The sequence below is a fragment of the Amphiura filiformis genome, chromosome 1 (assembly GCF_039555335.1).
Source record: "Amphiura filiformis chromosome 1, Afil_fr2py, whole genome shotgun sequence".
In the NCBI taxonomy this organism is placed as follows: Eukaryota; Metazoa; Echinodermata; class Ophiuroidea; order Amphilepidida; family Amphiuridae; genus Amphiura; species Amphiura filiformis.
The window spans coordinates 66,895,455-66,921,260 of NC_092628.1; the positions used below are offsets into that span (position 1 = coordinate 66,895,455).

Below are 25,806 nucleotides of genomic sequence, written 5' to 3' on the forward strand. Positions count from 1 at the left end.
CTACTGAAGACAGCAATTATTGCACTGACCGATGCAAGCTATCTACTGAAGACAGCATTTATTGCACTGACCGATGCAAGCTATCTACTGAAGACAGCAATTATTGCACTGACCGATGCAAGCTATCTACTGAAGACAGCATTTATTGCAATAACTGATGCAAGCTATCTACTGAAGACAGCAATTATTGCACTGACCGATGCAAGCTATCTACTGAAGACAGCATTTATTGCACTGACCGATGCAAGCTATCTACTGAAGACAGCAATTATTGCACTGACCGATGCAAGCTATCTACTGAAGACACCATTTATTGCAATAACTGATGCAAGCTATCTACTGAAGACAACATTTATTGCAATAACTGGTGGAAGCTATCTACGGAGATGGCATTTATTTGCACTATATTCTATGTATGCTATTTACTGAAGACAGCATTTTACTGCACTGATTTGTGTTAGCTATCTACTGAAATCCACATGTATTCCACTGACTGATGTAAGCTGATGCATGCTATCTACTGACATGATTTACGCCACAGCTTTAATCTCAAAATGTTTGTGGTACAAAAACAAATTTGGTATTATTTTAAAGGTCATTAACTCTAATTTGTTTCATGTTTCAAGTAAACCTTGGCACTATGCAGGGACAAGAATGTTCACACCAGAAAGCAATGCATGCCGCGAGGTGCCAGAATACCCCGTACCTTATACATACAAAGTATAAGAAATATAAACACAATTATGCCGGTCATTTTTCACGCGTGAACAAACCCATTGAATATTTTGCTGAAGAATTTCATGGACGACAAGCCGTGGACAAAACCCCACTTATTGTTTTACGTCATCTAAGATTTGAAGTCAAGGCGGAGTCTAATAGTATTTTAGCCAATAGAGAATGTTTTCTGCGTTTTCTGAAATTTTATTAATGAGCTCATTCAGCATGGCTCCTTTCTGTGAATTTCGTTTGAAGGTTTTAATTTACAAATATTCACACGTTGTACTGTTCACTAATATCATCACTGCTAATGCTATGCAATGTGTATGGACAGCATTTTTAAATTTCGAAAGTGGGCATTAAAACTAATGCAATTAGTCAACTTTTCTCTTAGAGTGAACTTGGGGGTTAAAACATAAAAGCGATCTTTCCTAAACACATTTGTGAAATTGGTATTTTAATAAGAAATTACAGTAACACATCATTCCATGCACATGAAATGTCGAAGACTGTAAAACTATTAGGTTGTTTTTTTCTCAGCAGTCTTCCAGAAACAGGTTGTTTTTAATTGTCTCAGAGATGAGGTAAAAACGGCCTGGTAGTCTCTTCTCACTTTTTCATCTATGTTGTGAAGTTGAAAATATAGAGTTGGCTTAATCATTTGAATAATGATAACATTAAAATAATCTTAAATGTTAAATTAATACTCTCCCATGCAGCAGAATCTGACGTAAGGCAGCCACAGGTACAGGGTAACTTGCCATTTGACAAAAACCATTGGGCTACTCCGGTTGAAATCCATACACCTCATATTTAAGTCTAGTCAGTGGGAGTCATAGACATACCACCTAGACCTATGACTGCCCATCCCTTACCACAGCGAGAGGTGAAGCCCCGTATCCAAGGTGATATTGACGGATTGACGGGGTTACTAGGCGCGGAGATATATCGCGTACATGCTGACTCGCTCGTTTGCGTGGTTACTGCGCCGTTATCGCCCTCGTCAAATGCAACATGTTCCGAGACGCGAACATATCTGCTTGCTTGCGCATTATCAAGACGCATGATAGACGGCACCCGAAATCATGCGATTGTCCAATCAGAAATGTGTCTACGAACTAGACCACTCCCACTGACTAAGAATCACCGATCACACTTCTGTGTGAGCGATAAGGTCATGTCTAGGTGGTATATGGATTTCAACTAGAATAGCCCATTATTCAAATAGGCTACATAATAATTATTGTAATTTGAATCGTTCGTCACAGTCACATAAATCGGACTTGGGTGAGGTCGCGCCCTTCTGCGGCACGTACACACTAACATTTAAACGATTTTCAAATTCACACGTTGCATTTTTGGCATTTCTTCTTTGAAATATTTTAACGCAAAATGGCAGTTATGCAAACATGTTGCTGTTGTGGTGTGAGGCAAGGATCTGTCGCAAGTGCGATATATAGCATGGTAAGTGGAAAAAATAAAAATTATAATTTGTATGAAACCCTATAAAAATAAAGTACGAGATGATAGATGACGCGTGTGTAAATATTTTTAAACAGATTAAAAAAATGTTTTGTTATGTATATTTTGCTTATATGTTATTTATGTTATGTTATGTGATGTGATGTGGTGTGATGTTATGTTATGTTATGTTATGTTATGTTATTTTATGTTATGTTATGTTATGTTATGCTATGTTATGTTATGTTATGTTATGCTGTGTTGTGTTGTGTTGTGTTATGTTTATTCCTTCCTTGTTATCTTGTTTTAAAATACAACGTTTGTCTCATTTCGTGTTTTTTTTATTTGAAGATTACTAAAATAAATGAGCAGTAAGACAAGTTGTTTCTTTCATATCTTTCATAACAGGTTATCGCTATAATTGGGATTATATACTTTGGTTACAGTGCAGCAGTGATTGGTGTGGTGAAAGGTAATTTATTCTATATAAAAACGTGTATCAAAGCGCTTTATACCGGTATACATTTTAATCCTCTGTCGAAAGAGTATACCCCAAATTATTGGCATGTTGAAGGGGGGGTGGGCGGGCTGGGGGGAGGCAAGCGTTATTTGGCGGGCCGAGATGGGGGCATGCGATTTTTGGCGGGCCGTTCGGAAATTTACCCCCCCGACTCATAATTATTGAGCAGCCCCTAATCATCTCTTCACAATGGAAATTTTCATTTTAGATTAAGCATTTCAATTGGAATAATTCCGGGGAATAATTCTGTTTAAAATATTTCTTCCATTTCGCCTGGGCTACTTCACCATAATGTCGCATTCTATAACAGGCCTGTTCTATAGCAGCTGGTCCATGAAGCTCCGTGTATAGGGGGGACCGGGGCAAGTCCGCACTCGGGGCAAGTCCGCCCACCCCATGTTTCTGATCTCGTGACTGCTGGAAAAGTACAATGATGATGTAATTAGCTGGCACACGTCATAACTAAGTACCCAAGAAAACAAGACAGTCTGACACATCTCGCCACAGAAATTATCGTCAATAAAAATTCCCTTTAAAAGGGAAAGCCAGCCTCAATGTAGAAGAGGTCTTGTAATTAGTTTTGGTCAATGTGAAAGGCATTTTTAGGATCACGCTTACATCCATGTTACATGACAGTCCACCAAACCATCAACGATGAGAACATGTACACTGAAACAGCAGAAAACATTAATTCCTCATCTCATGTCAACTCTTAATTCATTACTCCAAATTGTTCTGGTACTGGTCTGTTTTGTGTTTGTTTTTTGGTTTTTGGTTTTCTTTTTGTCTTTTCAGCTTTTTACCCACGATATCTCAATTTCCAATTTTGTAATACCAGAACTTACGAACTCAATATCTTCGCTTAGGAGTGTCCGATTTCACTGCTTTCGATATACCATGTCACAAATACACTGCCGGTTTGAGTTAACTTACATGTACATTTTATTTTAAAATAACTTGATATTAATTCGCAATGTATAGTTTAAGCCTACTATATTATAATAAATAGTGGCCAGCACAAAGGACTGATTTACTCACTACAATCTTCACTCTTAAACTGTGTTTTTCTGAATGTGCTGATCATGTTGATTGCTAGTCGGAAACTCCTGCGAAGCTATGGACATGGCATCTTACCTACTCCATTCTATAACAGTCTGCCTAGTGCCTTGTGTGTTTTCTCTTCAATCATTTTGTTGAATGTAATTTTATGAATCAAATAAAAAAGATAGAAAGTGACTTCAAATAATTTATGTGTCTTTTTATTTATACTAAAGAAGTTATTAAATTAATAAAGTAAGACAATTTATTTATCTATAAGTGCATGTCAAATGGGGTACATTGTTCAATACTATAGGCCTACATGCACAAAACTGATGTTTATGATAGCAACCATTTCATCAATAACATTTTCAGTCATTTTTATCCATAAAACGACACAGGATATGATAGATAAATACTTTCACATCAATGGTCCATATGATCACAGATTGTTGAGAATCTGTGATATGATGAAGATTTTGATTCTATAGATCTGTTATCAACATGATATCACGCTGTTCAGTGGTCAAGGAGTAAGGACCCACGGTCAAGGACACTGATATGACATCATAGGTGATGTAATTTTCTTCTGCTGACCATATGATGCTGTATATTAACTATTATTGTTACATTTAGGCCTATACCTAGAACTTTTAAAGTCATAATTGGTTCAAACATAACTTTGGTAATACTCATTCGTTTTCATTCGTTGAAACGGCAAAACATACTTACTTTTCCTTACAAATCGAATAACAATAATTTTAAAACATTCCACTTCAAAAAGTAAAATAAAATAATTCTTACCAATACCAATAAAGTTAATCTCTTGAGCATACAAACCCAATCTCAGAAATAGATACCAGCCCGCGTATGGGCTGGCGATAATCTCTTGAGCATACAAACCCAATCTCAGAAATAGATACCAGCCCGCGTATGGCCTGGCGAAAACGTTTTTGAGTCAAGGAAGTTTACATTTTTGAAATTAGTAATATTGTAATAATCTCAAGACCTTGCAGAGACGGTTTTCGTTATTATATTTATTTGGAAGGTGAACGTTTTGCCCAACATATTATGCAATTAAAAGATTGACATATTGTGTTTAGTAGGCATAACACGAGTTAAAGAAAAAAAAGTAGCGTTGGGGCAAGTCCGCCCTGTATGTGAAGGGGCAAGTCCGCCCTGTATTTTCCCCAGGCGGACTCCCGGAGCGGATTCGCCCCATCGGTGTATTATGCAAAATATTGATAATAGTACCTTTAAGAAGAGTAAAACTAAAGACTCTCTTAAGGGTAAAAAATATGCACTGAAAAAAAAACACTGAAACAAAATAGTTAAGAGTATAAGCCTATTGAGTAGCATGCTTTATTAATAAAAAGCTTCAAAATGTAGGTTAAGCGTCTGACCCATCAGATGCAAGTGTTTTTTGCGTGTTCAATTTCAATGAAATGCTGCCCAAAGCCCCATCTATCATGATTTCATTAACATGATTATGATGATTATGACAATAATGTGAAATGATGCAGCTTATCGATAAAATGGATCTTTTCTTTTAATATGTTGATATAATGCTTTTTATAACAGTCCTACTTTTCAAAGAGAACATTTTAATACCCTGTATTTGGGATATTCCATTTAAAATCCACACCGTACACCCCAGCTGAAACTTGATTATAAATACGGTTGAATTTGGCCTAAATTAGACAATATTTTGTATGGAATTCTAAAACCTTCTACACCTTTTCTACCTTTTATGGATGAAAGTGGTTGGATCATCTGGATTTGGTTTCAATTCCAAAATCTTCCACAGTTGGGAGTGTGGTTTTCAAATAGAACAGTCCATTGTTTGTAATTATGAGGCCATTAACAAATTAATCTATCGTGAGTAATGATCTGATCTGATGATGAACATGTATAAACATGTATTTGAGCATTATAGGTCAACGTTAAAACATAATTCAAGTTGCTCATTTACTGCCAAATGCTATAGCAAATACCGATGTCATATCTGATATAGAAACAATAAACCCGTACTATTGGTATAGTCAGGGAGCGGAGAAGGTTAATGTTTTTAATGTGGGAGTGAAATTATGTTTTGAACTTACCTCCCTGGATTTTGCACAAAAAGGGGGTATAACGGAAATAAAAATTCTGTGCAGACATGTGGGGTACGGGGTGGGGTATATTTGAAAAATTGTACGATCATGGTTATCCACTAGAATGTAGGCCTGTATTAGCCCATCACAACCTCTCTACAACGTGCAGCGAGAAGCATAGAATTCTTTATTTTTATACTTCCTGTTTGATAAAAAAAAACTGTAGTTTGCATGTGCACGTCTTTTGACATACTAAATAAAAGATTAATTATCCAAAATGATCGGCTGCGCAAAATGGGAACTAGTCTTTCGTTTGAAATCTAAACAAGAACTGTCTTTGAAAAAAGACAACGCAGTTTATATTAAATTAAATTAATATTTAATTAAACAGGCATGAGAATTTTCAGGTTACGACCTGAATTCACGTTTTTGTTGTCCAAATTTATTCAATTTTGTTATTTTTAGCCTGTTTTTAGGACTTTTGGTCATTTTCACTCTACTTTTCAGGGCTTTTTTATGATGTTCAATTTTGTTTTTAGAATAGTTCATCATGCCTGATTAAACGACTATGCTAGGGTTTACTACTGTAGCTAAATGGTTAACTACTAATATTATATCTATAATGTCTGTGTGCTAGCTTTCTGATAAATTGAGCGATTTCAATTTGATTGAAACACACGCTAATGTCAATTGAAAAGACATTGGTCCACAAACATCATGAACATTTAAAGATATTAGAACATTTTATATAGTCTAACCATGAGGGTCTGAAGTGTAATAAGGCCAGTTGCTCAGGTTTTATAGGGTGTTTACCCTGGTGGGGCACTTAACACAAATGACCGGATTTAATCCACCCAATTGGGCAGTAACAACATCAATTTGGTGCAGACGGGACCCAGTAATGACCGACTGAATTCTGACCATTGGCTCTTGGATTCGTCTATGAGTGAGTTCAGTCCAGGGCCGGATTTACCAGTCCAGGCCCAATATTTTTCAAGAGGAAAAAATGATAAAAAAATTCAACAATTAAGGAAGAGGAAGTTGGAATAAGTTGTAGCTTGAAAGAGGTCATAAAATGGTGACATGCCATTCCAGTAATTACTATATTCAACTTCCTATATTATCCAGCATTCTTTAAAATCTGCATAACTTAACTTATTTATATATCTTTAATTCATTCAGCCAGGCATTATACCCCCTGCAACTACAAAATATTTCTCACGATATAATCTATTTTAATTGTGAGGTTTGTTTATATTTGCAGTGACAAAAGACTACTAATTAAAAAAATCCAGCTTGTTTTGCCAGATGAAACATGACTCTGTCTTAAATCTTTAAGTTCCACCATATAACTTGAAATAAACGTTAAAATTCCATATCTAATCTTTTTTTTGGGGGGGGGGGGGGAGCCGAAACCCTTACTTTGCATGACTTCTGACAATAACTGTCACTATAATGTCATATACGGCACAATTCTTAATTTCACTCTTTTGTCTTTATTTCAATGAACTATAAAAAGGAGAATATGAAGCACCAAATATCAGAATGCGACTCAAGTAAGTCTGCATACAAATCTTTAGGATTTCTTGTCACAGACAGTGGCGTAGATTTCTTGTTGACATTGGGGGGGATGAAGTTGGACAAAAAATCTTGAAGTATAGTCAATCCAGCACCCTTTGGCGACAAAATTAGTTTATGATATAAATGCGCGCGAAGCGCGCGAAAATTGTTGCTATTTTGAAGCTAAACTGATGAAATATGGTGTAAAAGTAGATTAAATGCGCGCGAAGCGCGCGAAAATTTGCACTTTTGGGGCTAAAATGTGCAAATATGAGGTTAATTTGGTCAGAAACCCATTATCAGGCGTCAACATTGGGGGGATGATTGTATGGACCACCCCCCCCTGGCAAAATATGGGGGGGGGGGGGATAAATCCCCCCATCCCCCCGGGATCTACGCCTATGGTCACAGAATACAAAAAAAACACCCTTATTCCCAAAAAAAATCAAAATTTGACTTTTATTGCCAGTTATTTATGCCCGACTAGCTGTATGTTTAATTTGGCAAGATATATTTTGTTGCCAAAATACATGCTGAGTATTCTGGAATCGGGAGTAGCTTGCTGGAGTTGTTCTATTTTGTACTGGTATCACTCAAGCTACAGGTGCATTACTTACATAATAAAAATATTAATGTGCAGTGACCTGACAATTCATTTTCTGGATGATGGTTCCGCTTTCATACAGGTAATCATGCTTTCATACAGGTAGTCAGGCTTCAAGTTTGGCAAAATCAATACTTGCGGTGGAAACCGTAGACACAAAGCTTGAATTGTATTTAGGCCTACTCTTTGAAATGTCATCATAAAAGAATTATGTGTTGTTGTTTTTTGGTGTGGTTCCTTTTTTCATCTTTAGGACTGAACACATATTTACCATTTCTACAGAAACAACACATTTCTATTCAATTTCAAACCAATAGCTCGAAAATATTTTTACTTTTGTATTGATTTGAAATATGCATTAGATCTATATTTATATATACAACACGTAGCCATGTAATTAAATTAAATTAAATTAAAAGACTCTGACTTTTACTAGTTGGAGGTTGTAATTTAATTTTTTCGCGCATTGTAATCCTGCATCTTCTGTATTTTTGATAAACCTGAATGTTCATCTGCCTCCGGGCCGGGCGATCTCATCATCTATATATGATCTACCCTTCCCCGTACCCGTTAATTAGGGCCGCACCAGTTGGCTTCCAGGGGGCTGGAAGTTTCTGAAAACTTCCCCACAAATGAGAAAAATAAACTTTCCCAACTATCACAATAAAAAATAATTCCCCACTGTCACTAAACTAGAGCGGTTACCGCACCATAGCTGAACCATGGGGCTGCGGCAGTCGAGATATAGACATGATGCAGTCATGTATACAGTAGAATTCACCACGACCTTTGCAGGACTTAAACCCCATTAAAGCTATATTAAACCAAGATAACACTCATTGAAAACAGCTCAACTGATTAAATCAGATCTTCTCTGGTTGTACACATGTTTCTGTTTTACCTGTGCGGTATCGCAATGAGCTGGTATTGTAGTTTCAGTTGGGTAACCGATTATAAAGGAAACGCAAGGGAACAATGGTATGTGGGCCTTTGTTCACGAAATGAGACAAAAGTCTGCTTATTGTTAACCAGCATTCTTGAAAATGAGCAACATAATGATTGTTGACTTAACACGGTTTGGAAATAATTTCTTCCTATTTTTTGGTGTTATCTGTCGTTTACATATCCTTCCTAAAACACAAAAGTGCGAATACTTCCAAACACCTAAATTAGCTAAAAATTTAGGACATGTTACAAAACTATATTTTCTAGAATTTCCGAGAATAGGCCTACTTTAAATGTAGCTTGTACCGTTTTTTTGTGGCATCCTTCAGAAGTGATCGGTCCGTTACCAATATTTTCGGTCAAATCTCCATTCAATTAACACGGGGAGTTGGCTAGCTATGCCTTGCCCTCACTCATATTTTACCAAAGTGCGAATATTTCTGAACATCTAACCTAGCTGTAATTTTAGGTCATGTTAGAGAAATATATTTGCTAGAAGTTTGGAGAATACTTTAAATATTGGCCGGTTATCTTTCACACAGTGATGTTAACTAGGCAAATGCCTATACTTCTAACATACTTCTCTTTCATTTGACACCACTCGGGGGTCGTACCTTCTTGGCATTTCGCGACATAAAAATTACATAAAATATGAATATTGACCCAGGTCTTATGAGGAGTGTTACCCCGGTGGTGAAATTATTTTTATTATATTCTTTACTTTGTTCTCTTTTATTTGACACCACTCGAGGGGTCATACCTTCTTGGCATTTCGAGATATAGGCCTAGGAAAAGGACCCAAAATATGCATATATTGGCCCAGGTCTTGTGAGGAGTGTCACCCCCGGTGGGGATATTATTCTTTACTTTTTTCTCTTTCATTTGACGCCACTCAAGGGGTTATATCTTCTTGGCATTTTGAGATACGAAAAGGACCCATATGAATATCGACCCGGGTCTTATGATGAGTGTCACCCCCGGGTGGGGAAATATTTTTTTATATATATTCTATACTTCTTCCTCTTTCATTTGACACCGCTCGGGGGTTTATACCTGGCATTGTTCATTGTGGCATTTAAAGATATATGTCCATTTCAGACCAAAAGGTTAGTGAGTAACATCATGGAAGTAAGAGACATGGAAGCTGGTCGATCCAAGGGCACACACCACTAAATAATCGTCCCATTGAAATACACGGGAAAATGCAAGAAAGTAAGTTTGTTTTTCTACCCCATGTAACAACATTTTTAATATTTTGATCAAACCAATGTCTTAAATAAAGATTAAACTTTTATTTTAATTTAATTTTTTGGGACAAGTTAAGACAAACTTGAGAGATACGAACTCCTGAACAGCGCCATCCCGAATTTCAGCCGACACGCTCGCCTCCTTACCAGTTCCGGCCATGATATTGTTCCGAGGGCCTATTACCCATGCACATTCGATTCAGAAAATTTTCTGAACAGATATGTAATGTTGAGCTCCTATTCTATCATTTTTATCAAAACAGCGAAGAGTCACTCAAATTTGGTTCCCTCGGGACGCCGATATATTTCGCATAGGTGCTATTTTTTACCGAACTATGAAGGGTTACACCAAATGCGGAAGGATTTAGTGTAGTGCACCCTCCAACACCTATTGAATTATTTACGTAACATTCTATAGAGGGTACGTAGGCCTATCAAGCTATTGTGATAACAATGTAGTCAGCGTGTCTTTGATGTGGATCAGACTTGCCGCCTTTATTGCCAGTTCGTTTATTTACAGGTTTATTATTATGAGCAAAAATCGTGTTTTTCTTGATTATGTTTCAAGTATGTTGTTTTTATTCCGAAAAAAGTGACAGGGATGTTAGATTTGTAATCCATAATTACAGAAATCCAATCAAAATATCGATTTCTACCCTATACTTACAGATTTTCTTAAACTTCAAAATATAGGAAATCATGCATTTACGTCTCAAACCGCTAATTAGCGGTAATAATTGATATGCGCACTTGGCACATGCGTTACATTATAAAATTAATCCCGCATCTATTTGTGTGCCCGGGGCTGCCCGAAATTGCTGTTGACCAGAATGTTCCAGAGTCGGGTATTATTTTTACATTCTGCGTAAAATAAATTGTATTTCATTTCATTTTCTGTTTTAAAACTGCTATCTGAGAGTCTAGCATATATTCATTTAATCGGTAGGTTTTCACATAATTACATACTTTTAATAAAATTGTATAAATAAACTGATAGCATTCTGACCATTACGTAGGGATTTTTATAAAATCTGTTTGTGTTCATAAAACTAGTCATGCACTGCGGTAATATAACACAGCCCATTGTCAGGACTTAGTACACGACCTCGTACTGCTATTGATTTTAAGCGGGAACTTTGATTTTAGACATGGTACACGTTGACCATGCGTTGACTCAATTGTTCCACTTTCACCTGTACTGCTTTTGTTCAGTATCGCGGCAAGTATGATACTCACTTTGATGTAGTATTTGACCAGCTTCCATGTGTATTACTTCCATGGTAACATACACTATTATAGGCTGATCCCATTTCATGTTTCAGCAAAAATGTCAACTCTGTAGGGCTTTGGCTGTACAATAATCCATGAAAAAACTTGTGTAAAAAGGAATGGGCCCCCAATGGGAGCTTTGATGTGATGTGCTGAAATCCGGGGGGGTGGGCACTCCCACTTTGGAGGTGAGGCGTATGATATGTAGGGCTGTTAAGACCCCCTTTTTCACCATCGCTGTCACCCAAAGACCCCATTACCAGCACATGCTCTGTCACCCAAAGACCCCATGTTTTTCCTTTAGATCTGTCCCAAAGACCCTTATATTTCCATCTGAACACTGATTTGGTTAATTCTTTTGAAATAAACCATTTGAAGCCATAGAACTAGAAATTCAATTTTCGAGGCTTCTTTTTGGCTCTCACCCAAAGATTAATTTTCAAATAAAGTCATATTCTCACCTAATGCCTCCTAGTTTAGATCCAAACGGTTCGTCTCTCCATCGACCCCCTATATTTTATAAATGTTGCTCTCATCGAATGCCAAAACTCATGCTCTCATCCTTACAATGACCCCATATTTGTTATTTTGCTCCCACCGGATGCCCCGTACTGCCCAGCCATATACACATATCCATTTCACATTGAAGAGTCACCCCCGTTTTGTTTTTGTTTGTTTGTTTCTTTCTTTGTTTTTGGGGCAGTTCTCGTTCTGATCTTATCATTGTGAGATAAGTTGATATTGAAGTATGAATTTCAAAAAGGGGCTATGAAGTAGACTTGAATGGGGTCTTTGGGTGACAGCGATGGTGAAAAGGGGGGTCTTAACAGCCCTACATACGCGTCACCTCCAAAGTGAGAGTGACCAGGCCCGTACGCAGGGGGTGCGGTGGTGGGTCGCAAAAACGTTCAAAAATATGACAATTTGCGAGCGTATCGAGCAAAAAAACAGGTTTTTTACACCTTTTTTTTGGCCAAAAAAAGGTCCAAATTTTTGAGGAAAAGTCCACTTTTTACAAAATCGCCCCCTTTAGAAAAAAGGTCCACTTTTTCAAAATCAGCACCCCATCCCCTTCCAAAAAAATCCTGTGTACGGGCTCAGTGACTCCCACCCCCGCGGATTTCAGCGCATTACATCAAAGCTCGCATTGGGAATTTATAGGAATTTTTATATCGTTTCAATTACAGTTCAATTTGGTGCCAATGGCGTGGCAATTCTCGACGCATTTTTTGCTCTCTACATCCTGGCGGTCATCATATTTATATTTGTAGTGATTGCTTGCATTTTCGTCTTCGTGGGTATCAGCCAGGTAATTTGCACTTTTTTTTTCAATACAACAGTCACTGACAGTATTTACTGCCAAGATCTATGAGATGAGAGAAGAAATTGTGTCAATATAACCGGAATGTCCCGTTACATACTGTCTCATTTTGTTGTCAAACATTCAAATTAGTAAAATGAAGTACAACAAACTTGACAAAGAGTAAATTTCTACTTGTTGGGTGATCCCGGAGGATCATGCTTCGTTTTTGTTTAACAATTTTAGGTCTATACCGTTAGAATTGAAACAACCAATTTTATTATCGTGGTGTATCGGCTTCATAAAATGTGCATGGCTGGGTAAACTGTGGCAGCATAGCATATCGAATTCAAAATGTCTTCAAATAATTTGTGTCATTTTTTTTTAAATTTTATTTTACACATACAGGATTCCAAAGCAATGTTGATTCCATTTATGGTGGCCGCAGGACTGCATTTGCTCTGGTACGTCCTTCTCTTTATCGTGGATGCGGTCTTCTTGGGAATGGTAAGCTATCATTGCCTACCGTTTTCCTATAGTTCGCATGGTTACGCTGATACCATTAAAGCAATGATAGATTTTTCTAAATAATCTTGATTTTTACTTCTTTAGAAAAATGTTTAAAAATTCAACAACTTGTTTACCAATAAAACAACTTGTTTAAAAGTTCCAATTTAACAACTTGTTTAAAAGTTTAAACAACTTATTTAAAAGTTCAAGTAACATTTGTTGAAATTTTTAAACAAGTTGTTTAATTTTAGTTTTAAACAAGGTTGAGCAATGCACATGGTAAGCAGTAGTTGTTTAAAGTCATGCAAGTTGTTAAAACTTAATAAACAACATTGTTTAAAACCTATTAAGGCCTATTATTCAACCTTTTAAGACAACATGTTATAACAAAAAACTGAACAATGTTGCTTAAAACTTTAAACAACAACCCTTTAAACAACGTCTTTTTAAACAGCAAAATTTTAAACAGTGTTTTAACAGTGAAGATTCCGAGACTTATTCAAAAAATCTCAGATTTGTCAAATACATTTATACAGTTTATTAATTAGTCGTGTAAAATTGAAAAGATCTTGAACGTGTATTTTTTTAAATTTAAATAGAGTTCAGCTATTTTATTCAATCAAATGTTGAATAATCCAGAACTCGGACATGGTGCTGAAACGATATATATATATTGAGTTGGTGATCCGTGACACTGAAAATCTGCAAATGTATATAAGAACAAAGTATAATAAAATTTAAAATATTCGAGGGAATAATACAAATGCATGCAGCTTCAAATGTATGTAATGGCCCAGTTAACAAACATGGTAGAAACCTGTACGTTTTACAAAAGTGTTGTTGTTTCAGCCCTCTTTGTAACATATATTACTCAAGAACCACAGGACCTATAAAGTATTAGTATATCTGTGATCCTGATGGTCTGTGCATATTTGAATTCTTCTACATGGTCAATGCAATTTTTGCCAAAGCTCACTACCATTCACAAGATGCTGTGAACTTCCAAATCGCACCAGTCATGACAGTTTAAAATAGTTGCTAACCTTAAACTTAAAGGTATATCTTTCTATTCTTCCAGATAGGTGGAGATATCCTGTACTATGGATATGCTTATTTAGCAACAATCATTCTTCTGATACCGTTCCTCATCGGTGATGTGAGTACATTAGCCTATATTATATAGGGTGTATTTATATTTATGCGCATTTTTGATTTGGGACTATAAAGTACTGAGTTTGACCCTTTTAGGAGCACTTGAAAAACGGTGAAATCAAAACGGAAATTCTGACAAAAGTCGTTGGTCCTTATATATTCGGGCTCTACCCCAGCAGCGCACTCGAATTACCATGACCTGAACAACGTAATAACTCCAAATATGGTTGGTCACCCCGCCCATCATTTAACCGCATCTGTTATGTAACTGGGACGAGTACGCTAGTCATCTCAATCGATTGATTTTGAGATTACATGGATCAAAACACTTCACACTGTTGAAGTAGCTGGGTTTCGATAGACCAGTGTAAAGCGCGCTTCAGACTCCGAGTATTGTACCTGAGACTAGTCTCAGATTGTACGTACAATATTGTATGTACAATATGTACGTTATTTAATCTATTGCCATTCTATTTCCAGTAATGTTTAAGTTCTAACGAATGTTTGATGACGAAAAATCGATAATATGTTACATACAATATCTAGCAGAAATATATTATCGATTTTACGTCATCAAACATTCGTTAGAACTTAAAAACAGTACTGGAAATAGAATTGCAATAGATTAAATAACGTACATATTGTACATACAATATTGTACGTACAATAAAAAGTCTGTATACTGCTTAAGCCTAAATCGTGATATCATATTGATTTAATCAGTGTTATAAAAATAGTGTGGTTCTATTCATGTATGTACATGATCCACCAGTGGAGCTTCTGCGACCCCTACGCAGAACTTCCGATAGTGGATTATCTGCGCACGGTGGACGCAAGGAATCCACAGTCGGATTTTCTGCGCACGTGCACAGAAAATCCCCTCCGTTTATTACAATTCATAAGATAAGATGATTAAAACGTGCGCCCGAAAATCCGTCAGTGGATTCCCTGCGACCGTGCGCAGAATTACTCCACCGGAGCTATATACGGAGGGGAGTTTCTGCGCACGTGCGCCGAAAATCCGACTGTGGATTCCCTGCGACCGTGCGCAGAAATACTCCACCGTTCTGACTCTAAATATATATATAATATTTCTTACTCCACTGTGGACCGTTCTGACTGTAAATATATATATAATATTTCTTACTTTCTAAGTTATTTTTTTAAACATGGTTTTTAAACATGAAACTTGATGCTGACTCTAAACATATAGGCCCTAAATAATATTTCATACTCTCTACCATTTTATAATATTAAATCATAACAATTCATGAGATGATTAAAACGTGCGCCGAAAATCCGTCCGTGGATTATCTGCGACCGTGCGCAGAATTACTCCACCGGAACTATATAGGCTACGGAGGGGAGTTTCAGCGCACGTGCGCCGAAAGTCCGACTGTGAATTCCCTGCGACCGCAGAATTACTCCACCGGAGCTATATACGGAGGGAAGTTTCTGCGCACGTGCGCCGAAAATCCGCCCGTGGGTTCCCTGCGACCGTGCGCAGAATTACTCCACCGGAACTATTCAGCGCACGTGCGCCGAAAGTCCGACTGTGGATTCCCTGCGACCGTGCGCAGAAATACTCCACCGTTCTGACTCTAAATATATATATAATATTTCTTACTTTCAAAGTTATTTTTTAAACATGTTTTTTAAACATGATACTTGATGCGCAGAACTGACTCTAAACATTATAGGCCTACATAATATTTCTTATTTCTACCATTTAATAATATTAAATCATAACAATTCATGAGATGATTAAAACGTGCGCCGAAAATCCGTCCGTGGATTCCCTGCGACCGTGCGCAGAATTACTCCACCGGAGCTATATACGGAGGGGAGTTTCAGCGCACGTGCGCCAAAAATCCGTCAGTGGATTTCCTGCGACCGTGCGCAGAATTACTCCACCGGAACTATATATACGGAGGGGATTTTCAGTGCACGTGCGCAGAAAATGAATTGAAAATCCGTCCGTGGATTCCCTGCGACCGTGCGCAGAATTACTCCACCGGAGCTATATACGGAGGGAGTTTCAGCGCACGTGCGCCAAAAATCCGTCAGTGGATTTCCTGCGACCGTGCGCAGAATTACTCCACCGGAACTATATATACGGAGGGATTTTCAGTGCACGTGCGCAGAAAATCCGACTGTGGATTCCTTGCGTCCATCGTGCGCAGCTAATCCACTATCGGAAGTTCTGCGTAGGGGTCGCAGAAGCTCCACTGGTGGATAGCTTACATAACTCTTCTATTTTGGAAATGTGCTTATTTAAAGTCATAAGGTACGATCTTAAATAGGCCTATATATATTCAAGAATTATGACTTTATGTCCTCCTATAGAACTGCGTGTTATACGGCCAAAATAACAAGCAGTGTTTACCTCGTTAATTAGTTAATAATCAATTTTGTTACGTAATACTGGTGTCAATCCCAAGCTAGAAGCTAGTGTTCTAGTATCAGGTAGGCAAGCCACACCTACTGACAGCTATTGAAGATATTCAGTCAATCGCATTGGCTGAATATCAGTAGTATCTGTCAGTAGGCGTGGTTAGTCAGTTTGACATTTCCCCCGACTTTCCGGGAAGGATATGTCGACTGTAGAAGGACCCACGCCTGACGGCGTGGACTATCGTACTAAATGGAGCGTGGTCCTCCTTGAAGGACTATTCATGATGCAGTCATGTCTACAGTATCACAGTGACATCGCCCCGATATCTTCATGGTAGAAATCGCCATGGTAGGTTGAATCCACAGCCACCCATGCCCATTTTATTCGGACCTTATGAGATGCATAATTAGCGAAGTGACCTGACTAAGGCTACTGACAATAGACGGGGTAATTGATTTCTCGCTGTGTGAGCAAGCTTGTATACGACATTGCGGTCAATGGTTATGGTCTCCACTTGAGTGAGTGCCGCTATAGCCTGCTGCGCGCTGTAGTCCATCGCAATATAAAATTAAGAGTTTTGGTCAAATTTTGAGTTCAAAGCGCACGGCCAAGTTTTCAAGTGTATGAGACCACATCTGGTTTCTTGAGAAAAATTCATTTATGGGAGATATTCATCATTTTCTAAACCAGTATCCGAAGATTTTCGTCTGATATCAAAATCGTGCATAGCAATTCACGTGTATCGATCCCGAGTATTCATTTTAATGTCTCTGCTGCACCAAATAATTATTAGCCAGGCGATGTCGGTGTGCAGTAGAATTCACCTCGACCTTTGCAGGACTTAAACCTCATTAAAAAGCTATTAAACCAAGATAACACTCATTGAAACAGCTCAACTGATTAAATCGGATCTTCTCTGGTTGTACACATGTGTCTGTTTTATATGTGCGGTATCGCAATGAACTGGTATAATACAGCTTGGTAACCGATTATAAAGGAAACGCAAGGAAACAATGGTATGTGGACCTTTGTTCACGAAATGAGACAATGGTCTGCTTTTTGTAACCAGCATTCTTGAAAATGAGCAACATAATGATTGTTGACTTAACACGGTTTGGAAATAATTTCTTCATATTTTTGGTGTTATCTGTCGTTTACATATCCTTCCTAAAACACAAAAGTGCGACTATTTCCAAACACCTAAATTAGCTAAAAATTTAGGACATGTTACAAAACTATATTTTCTAGAATTTCATAGAATAGTTTTTTGTGGCATCCTTCAGAACTGAGCGGTCCGTTACCAATATAGCTCAATATTTTCGGTCAAATCTCTATTCAATTAACACGGGGAGTTGGCTAGCTATGAGCTAGCTATGCCTTGCCCTCACTCATATTTTACGAAAGTGCGACTATTTCTGAACATCTAACCTAGCTGTAATTTTAGGTCATGTTAGAGAAATATATTTGCTAGAAGTTTGGAGAATAGTTTCAATATTGGCCGGTTATTTTTCACACAGTGATGTTAACTAGGCAAATGCAATATACTTCTAACATACACTATTTGTAAAGGTCGCGCGTCAATGGTGAGAGCACTGTGTATTGTGTATAGGAAAACGGACAGTAACTGCAGTATGTCTGAGTGCGTGATTCATCTGAGTAAATAAGAGCGTTTCACTGGTAGGCCGGATCCGTTGCCAGATGACTAGAGGAGTCTTCGCAGGCCAGGTTCGCATGACGAGAGTTAATGTATTTTATGTTCTTATTTTGAACACTGCACTGTCAATAACTTCGCTGTGCTTAACAATAAAAATGTGACCTATCACGTACCTGTTCAATTCACACTCTTTACACAGCCGTGACGTTTTTACACAGCCGTGTCGTTAGTCACGGCTGTGTCTTTTTTCTTACAGGTTCTTTCTTTCTTTCTTTCTTCTTTCTTCTTTACAACGTCACGGCTGTGTCTTTTTTCTTACAGGTTCTTCTTCTTTACCTAGCCGGGACACCGGCTAGGTCTTGTGATGCTATCGGATCTTTCTTTCTTCTTCTGGCAACAAATTCAAAATGCTTCTTCTCCTACATGTTACATCCTACAATGACGTCATTTGCACATATGCATCGGCTATATCCAGTGTCTATAGGATGTTCACAAATTTGGGGTCAAAGGTCATTAAGGGGTCATTTCCGGTATAAAACCAAATATCTTCAAAATGCATCTTCTCCTACATGTTACATCCTACAATGACGTCACTTGCACATATGCATTGGCTATATCCAGTGCCTATAAATTATTCACAGAATTTGGGTCAAAGGTCATTAGGGGGTCATTTTCGGTCTGAAAGCTAAAAATATTCAAAAAATCACTGTTTTTACAAATTACATAGCAGAGTGTTGTCTTTAGCACACATGCATTGCTACCAACCAGGGTCTTTGGGGTGTCTACAGTTTTGGGGTCAAAGGTCATTAAGGGTCGCTTCCGGTCAAAAACCACAAATCATCAAATATGTTAATTTTTTTATCTCAAAACATAACCAGACCAGAGTTGCATTAACTTCATATATGCATTAGTGTTACCTGATGTGTGCACGGTATTTTTATTTTTTGGTCAAAGGTCATTTAGACGTCATTTCCGGTTTTAAGCTAAATAAGTTCAAGAATTTTTATCTCCATAACTAAGCATAGTAGATTTTTTTAATATAAACTGTAACAATACATTTTCGTGGTGTATATGAGGGTTTTTTTTGTATTGGGGTCAAAGGTCATTAAGGAGGTCAAAACGTCAAATTTGCAAAAAAATGTTTAAAACTACGGAAAAGTAGCTGTATCTCAGCCTATGGAAGACGGATAAAGCCCCTACATGCTACAGTGATGCACCATTAATGGTATGAGATGTCCATAAACTTTAAGACTGGCATTTCCGGCTCCGGCTAGGTCCAGATCTGTAACCAGATCTAGTTACACAGCCGTGACGTTAGTCACGGCTGTGTCTTTTTTCTTACAGGTTCTTCTTTCTTTCTGTCAACCATTACATTTGCTCTAGCACTCACATGCTTACATCGATTTTGACCTAACTTGGTCACAATGATCATTGACCGTGCCCCTACATGTCACATGAAACTTGTGGGGTCAAAGGTCACGCAGGGGTCAAACACGTGATTTCAACTAAAAATGCATCTTCTCCCACAACTTAAATATGACAGTGACGCCACTTGCACACATGAATTGTTATTACCCAGTGTCTATGTGATGTACACAGATTTGGGGTCAAAGGTCATTAAGGGGTCACTTCCGGTATAAAACGAAATACCTTCAAAAAATTGTATTAGCTAAACAAAACATAGGACAGTAACGGTATGTTCACAAATGAATTGTTCTTACCCACTTTATATGTGGTATTTTTTAAATTTGGGTCAAAGGTCATTAAGGGGTCACTTCCGGTATAAAACGAAATACTTTTAAAATGCATCTTCTCCCACAAATTACGTAGGACAGTGACGCCACTTGCACACATGAATTGTTATTACCCAGTGTCTATAGGGTGTACACAGATTTGGGGTCAAAGGTCATTAAGGGGTCACTTCCGGTATAAAACGAAATACCTTCAAAAAATTTCTATTAGCTAAACAAAACATAGGACAGTAACGGTATGTTCACACATGAATTGTGGTTACCCAGTGTATATGTGATATTTTTTTATTTTGGGTCAAAGGTCATTAAGGGGTCACTTCGGTATAAAACGAAATACCTTTAAAATGCATCTTCACCCACAAATTACGTAGGACAGTGACGCCACTTGCACACATGCATTGTCATTACCCAGTGTCTACGTGGTGTGCACAGATTTGGGGTCAAAGGTCATTAGGGTCATTTCCGGTATAAAACGAAATACCTTCAAAAATATTTATTAGCTAAACAAAACATTGGACAGTAACGGTATGTTCACACATGAATTGTGGTTATCCAGTGTATTTCTGGTATTTTTTTTATTTGGGATTAAAGGTCATTTAGGGTCACTTCCGGTCTAAAACGATATACCTTCAGAATGCCTCTTCTGCCACAAATAACATGGTAAAGTGATGCCACATGCACACATACATTGACATTAGCCAATGTCTATGGGGTTTTCATATATTTTGGGGTCAAAGGTCATTAAGGGGTCATAACACGGCTGTGTTCGTGGTCTTAGACCACAGCTAAGTCTAGTTCTTCTTTCTTTCTTCTTTCTGTCAACCATTACATTTGCTCTAGCACTCACATGCTTACATCGATTTTGACCTAACTTGGTTACCATGATCATTGACCATGCCCCTACATGTCACATGAAACTCGCGGGGTCAAATGTCACGCAGGGGTCACAGGGGTCAAAAACGTGATTTCAACTAAAAATGCATCTTCTCCTACAATTTACGTAGGACAGCGACCCAACTTGCACACATGCATTGTTATTACCCAGTGTCTATGTGGTGTACACAGATTTGGAGTCAAAGGTCATTAAGGGGTCACTTCCGGTATAAAACGAAAAACCTTCAAAATTTTTATTAGCCAAGTAAAACATGGGACAGTAACGATATGTTCACACATGACCTGCAGCCACCTAATGTATATGTGGTATTTTTTTTTTATTTGGGTCAAATCTCATTAAGGGTCACTTCCGGTATAAAATGAAATACCTTTAAAATGAATCTTCTTCCACAGATTCTGTAGGACAGTGACGCCACTTGCACACATGCATTGTTATTACCCAGTGTCTATGTGGTGTACACAGATTCGGGGTCAAAGGTCATTAAGGGGTCACTTCCGGTATAAAACGAAAAACCTTCAAAATTTTTAATTAGCCAAGTAAAACATGGGACAGTAACGATATGTTCACACATGATCTGCAGTCACCCAATGTATATGTGGTACTTTTTTTTTTTTTATTTGGGTCAAATCTCATTAAGGGGTCACTTCCGGTATAAATTGAAATACCTTTAAAATGCATCTTCTTCAACAGATTCAGTAGGACAGTGACGCCACTTGCACACATGCATTGTTATTACCCAGTGTCTATGGGGTGTACACAGATTTGGGGTCAGTGAGGGTCACTTCCGGTATAAAACGATATACCTTCAAAATGCCCCTTCTGCCACAAAAAGCATAGCAAAATGATGCCGCGTGTGACACGTGCATTGACATAAGCCAATGTCTATGGGGTTTTTCATATATTTTGGGGTCAAAGGTCATTAAGGGGTCACAACACGGCTGTGTTCGTGGTCTTAGACCACAGCTAAGTCTAGTTCTTCTTCTTTCTTCTGTCAACCATTACATTTGCTCTAGCACTCACATGCTTGCATCGATTTTGACCTAACTTGGTCACAATGATCATTGACCGTGCCCCTGCATGTCACATGAAACTTGGGGTCAAAGGTCACGCAGGGGTCACAGGGGTCAAAAACGTGATTTCAACTCAAAATGCATCTTCTCCTACAAATTACGTAGGACAGTGACGCCACTTGCACACATGCATTGTAATTATCCAGTGTCTATGTTGTGTACACAAATTTGGGGTCAAAGGTCATTAAGGGGTCACTTCCGGTATAAAACGAAAAACCTTCAAAAATTTTTATTAGCTAAGTAAAACATAGCACAGTAACGGTATGTTCACATATGATCTGCAGTATATGTGGTATTTTTTTTTTTATTTGGGGTCAAAGCTCATTAAGGGGTCACTTCCGGTATAAAACAAAATACCTTTAAAATGCATCTTCTTCCACAGATTCTGTAGGACAGTGACGCCACTTGCACACATGCATTGTCATTACCCAGTGTCTATGGGGTGTACACAGATTTGGGGTCAAAGGTCATTAAGGGGTCACTTCCGGTATAAAATGAAAAACCTTCAAAAAATTTTATTTGCTAAGAAAAACATAGGACAGTAACCGTATGTTCACACATGAATTGTGGTTACCCAGTTTATATGTAGTATTATTTTATTTGGGGTCAAAGGTCATTAAGGGTCACTTCCGGTATAAAACGAAATACCTTTAAAATGCTTCTTCTTCCACAAATTACGTAGGACAGTGACGCCACTTGCACACATGCATTGTTATAACACAGTGTCTATATGGTGTACACACATTTGGGGTCAAAGGTCAGTAAGGGGTCACTTCCGGTATAAAACGATATACCTTCAAAATGCCCCTTCTGCCACAAAAAGCATAGCAAAGTGATGCCACATGGACACGTGCATTGACATTAGCAAATGTCTATGGGGTTTTCATATATTTTGGGGTCAAAGGTGATTAAAGGGTCATAACACGGCTGTGTTCGTGGTCTTAGACCACAGCTAAGTCTAGTTTATATTGAAATTGTTGGTTGTTTCAGATTGTTTGTCTCCTGTGTGTTATTTCGCAATACCAGGAATATACTGATGGTAGAGGGCGTGCAACTGATCAGCAAGGGACAACTCAGGTAAGATTGACAAACATTAATTTTGACTACTATGACGTATCACTAAATAAAGTCAAAAGAGGTTATCCACGTTATGCGGCCCATACACGATCAAAATATTGATCAATATTAGGGACCCTAGATGCAGGAGTGGATACAAACTCTACCATTGTGCATGTCCAATGGTAGATTTTGTATCCACTCTTGTATCAAGGGTCTTTGATATTGATCAATAAGATTGAATGTGTATGGGCCGCATTACTCATGTGCGACTTCTAACAAAGGGTGCTGGTTCCCGTAGTATTCCTCATTCAAACCATTTCAATGCAAGACCTCGAAGTTACCTGCATGACTTTGGCGGGCTATTTAAAAACAGCCATGGTTGCACATGCAGGTACTTCTTTTGAAAATCCTAAACAAGGTATAGCAGTCGCTGATAGAATATGCAGCTTATTATAGAACACGGATAACCTCTTTTAATAATTGTGATTCTTTAAAACATTAATATAAGAACTCTAGACCCTCCAAATAGAGGAGTAATCTGTGCATATTTGAACTACTTGAACTTCGTCAATTCAAATACTTTTAAAAGTTTGCTTGTAGAGGTCACAGTGGACCCAAATAGGTGTAAAATGCGCAGGATAAGACACTATTATAACTATATTGCAAAAAATAACCTAAATATTGTTTGTTTTACATTTCACGGGAATCATAATGCAAAACGACTTGCATAATTTTCTTGTATGGCAAACGCCACCTTAATGCCGTCTTTTTTTTTCTTTTTTTTTTTTTTTTTTTGACAATGTGACTGGTTTAAAAATAATTTACTGATGTATAAAAATGAAAAACGGTCAGAAGTCAATTCTTCCATTTGTTTCTATTTTTTGTCATTCGTACAGACTACTGTTGTGATTCAGCAGCAAGCACCACCACCAGCTTATAAATAAGTCTAAAACGACTCGTGATTCATCGCTTCGTATCACCAAACGCTTTCTCGTGAAGATTTAGGCCCGGGAGTTTAAATCATTTTTAGATTCCTTGATCATGCTTTAATTTTTTTTTTATATTGGTTAAATAATTGTATATTGAGACAGAATTATGTTTGTTCACTGGTTTGGGTGTTTCACTATAGATAAAGTCATTAATATTAAAGATCCAGAATAGAGGTCAATAATGATGTTTATAATGAACAAACTATTGAGTGGTTTCCTTTCACTACATAAATAACCAAACATTGACTTGACGTCAATATTAATGTTTTCTGGTTTTGACATTTTTGTGATTGGCCTCCTTCTAAATCTTTTTTGCTCTGCAGCTCTAAATTGCTCATATCCGTAAATGTGTACACAGACTTGAATGCAGCTTACGCCATTCAAATATATATTATGTATCCTATACCATGTAACAGAAACGATGTTAAAGGCTTAATTGTACGATTTCCTTCAAATTTTAAATTTGTCATTATATACTCAAAATGCTGAAATAATACTAGTAATAATTATCGGGAATGATTTCTGTTAATTTTGAGCTGAAATAACGAGGTAAAGGGAAAGACACACTGCTTGTTATTTTGGTCGTTTAACACACAGTTCTATGGGAGGACATAAAGTCATAATTCTTTAAATTATGACTTTATGTCGAACTTTGCTCTGTTTACCTACAAACACAAGAAATTTGGCTGATTCCATTTAGGTGCAAGTTGTGACATGTGTAAACATTACAAATATGCCAAAAAATCAGGTTAGAAAAAAATTAACCAAATTCATATTATAAGATCGTACATTATGACTTTAAGGTAGAATGCGGAGTGCAGTGGCAGGGGCGTACCGGGGCCACCATGCCACAACTTTTACATGTTTTGTCAATTTTGTCCCGGTACTTATACTAGTATTTCGATCCGGGAGAAACTCCCCCACCGGGTTTCCCCAATCGGTACGCTTCTGTTCTATGGTTGTCATGCGCAGATGTGGGTGTGTGATCATGTGGGGTAGGGGGGTTGTGTGTGTGTGGGGGGGGGGGTGTGATACTTTTACTAAAACTAACAGGATATTACATTTGAAGTAAAATTGAAAGGTAAATCTTTGTATGTAAAATGTATATTATCTGCTAAATAATTAGTACCGTAAAATGATTGGCTAAATTAAATCTCGAAATTCCAAGGCTTATTTAAAAATCTCAGATTTGTCACAAATACATTTTATTACAGTTTATTAAAGTAAATTACAGTCGTGTAAAAATTGAAAAGATTCTGGACGTGCATATACTTTGTGTGATACTTTTACTAAAACTATCAGGATATTACATTTGAAGTAAAATTGAAAGGTAAATCTTTGTATGTAAAATGTATATTATCTGCTAAATAATTAGTACCGTAAAATAGGGTTAAGTTTGGTAGTTTGTCATATATTTTAAATAATATTTCCAAACAGAAATATATAAACCATTATATTTCTCTGAAAACTATACATGGTAGTGGGGCTATACTCAATTCCTTCATACTAGAAACTCCTAAATATGTTCACATAAGCATCTTAAGCCTCGCTCACAAATAATACAAGATTCATTTTTG

The 25,806-nt window shown here is 37.5% G+C and overlaps 1 protein-coding gene across 1 annotated transcript; it reads left to right on the forward strand.

The window, feature by feature from the left end:
- The first annotated feature begins 1,947 nt into the window (after window positions 1-1,947).
- LOC140151470 (uncharacterized) lies at window positions 1,948-24,858 on the forward strand. The gene is made up of 7 exons (XM_072173826.1): window positions 1,948-2,181; window positions 2,587-2,650; window positions 12,642-12,763; window positions 13,163-13,261; window positions 14,343-14,420; window positions 23,172-23,258; window positions 24,137-24,858. The coding sequence occupies exons 1-7, from the start codon at window positions 2,110-2,112 to the stop codon at window positions 24,182-24,184; spliced, it is 570 nt and encodes a 189-aa protein (XP_072029927.1). The 5' UTR covers window positions 1,948-2,109; the 3' UTR covers window positions 24,185-24,858.
- Window positions 24,859-25,806: the final 948 nt, after the last annotated feature.

Bases quoted from the DNA above. Each gene is read 5' to 3' on its own strand.
- LOC140151470 (XM_072173826.1), top strand. From the start codon at position 2,110: ATGGCAGTTATGCAAACATGTTGCTGTTGTGGTGTGAGGCAAGGATCT. The intron at 2,651-12,641 runs GTAATTTATTCT...TTTCAATTACAG, and splicing joins AGTGATTGGTGTGGTGAAAG to TTCAATTTGGTGCCAATGGC. The intron at 23,259-24,136 runs GTAAGATTGACA...TCATTCGTACAG, and splicing joins ATCAGCAAGGGACAACTCAG to ACTACTGTTGTGATTCAGCA.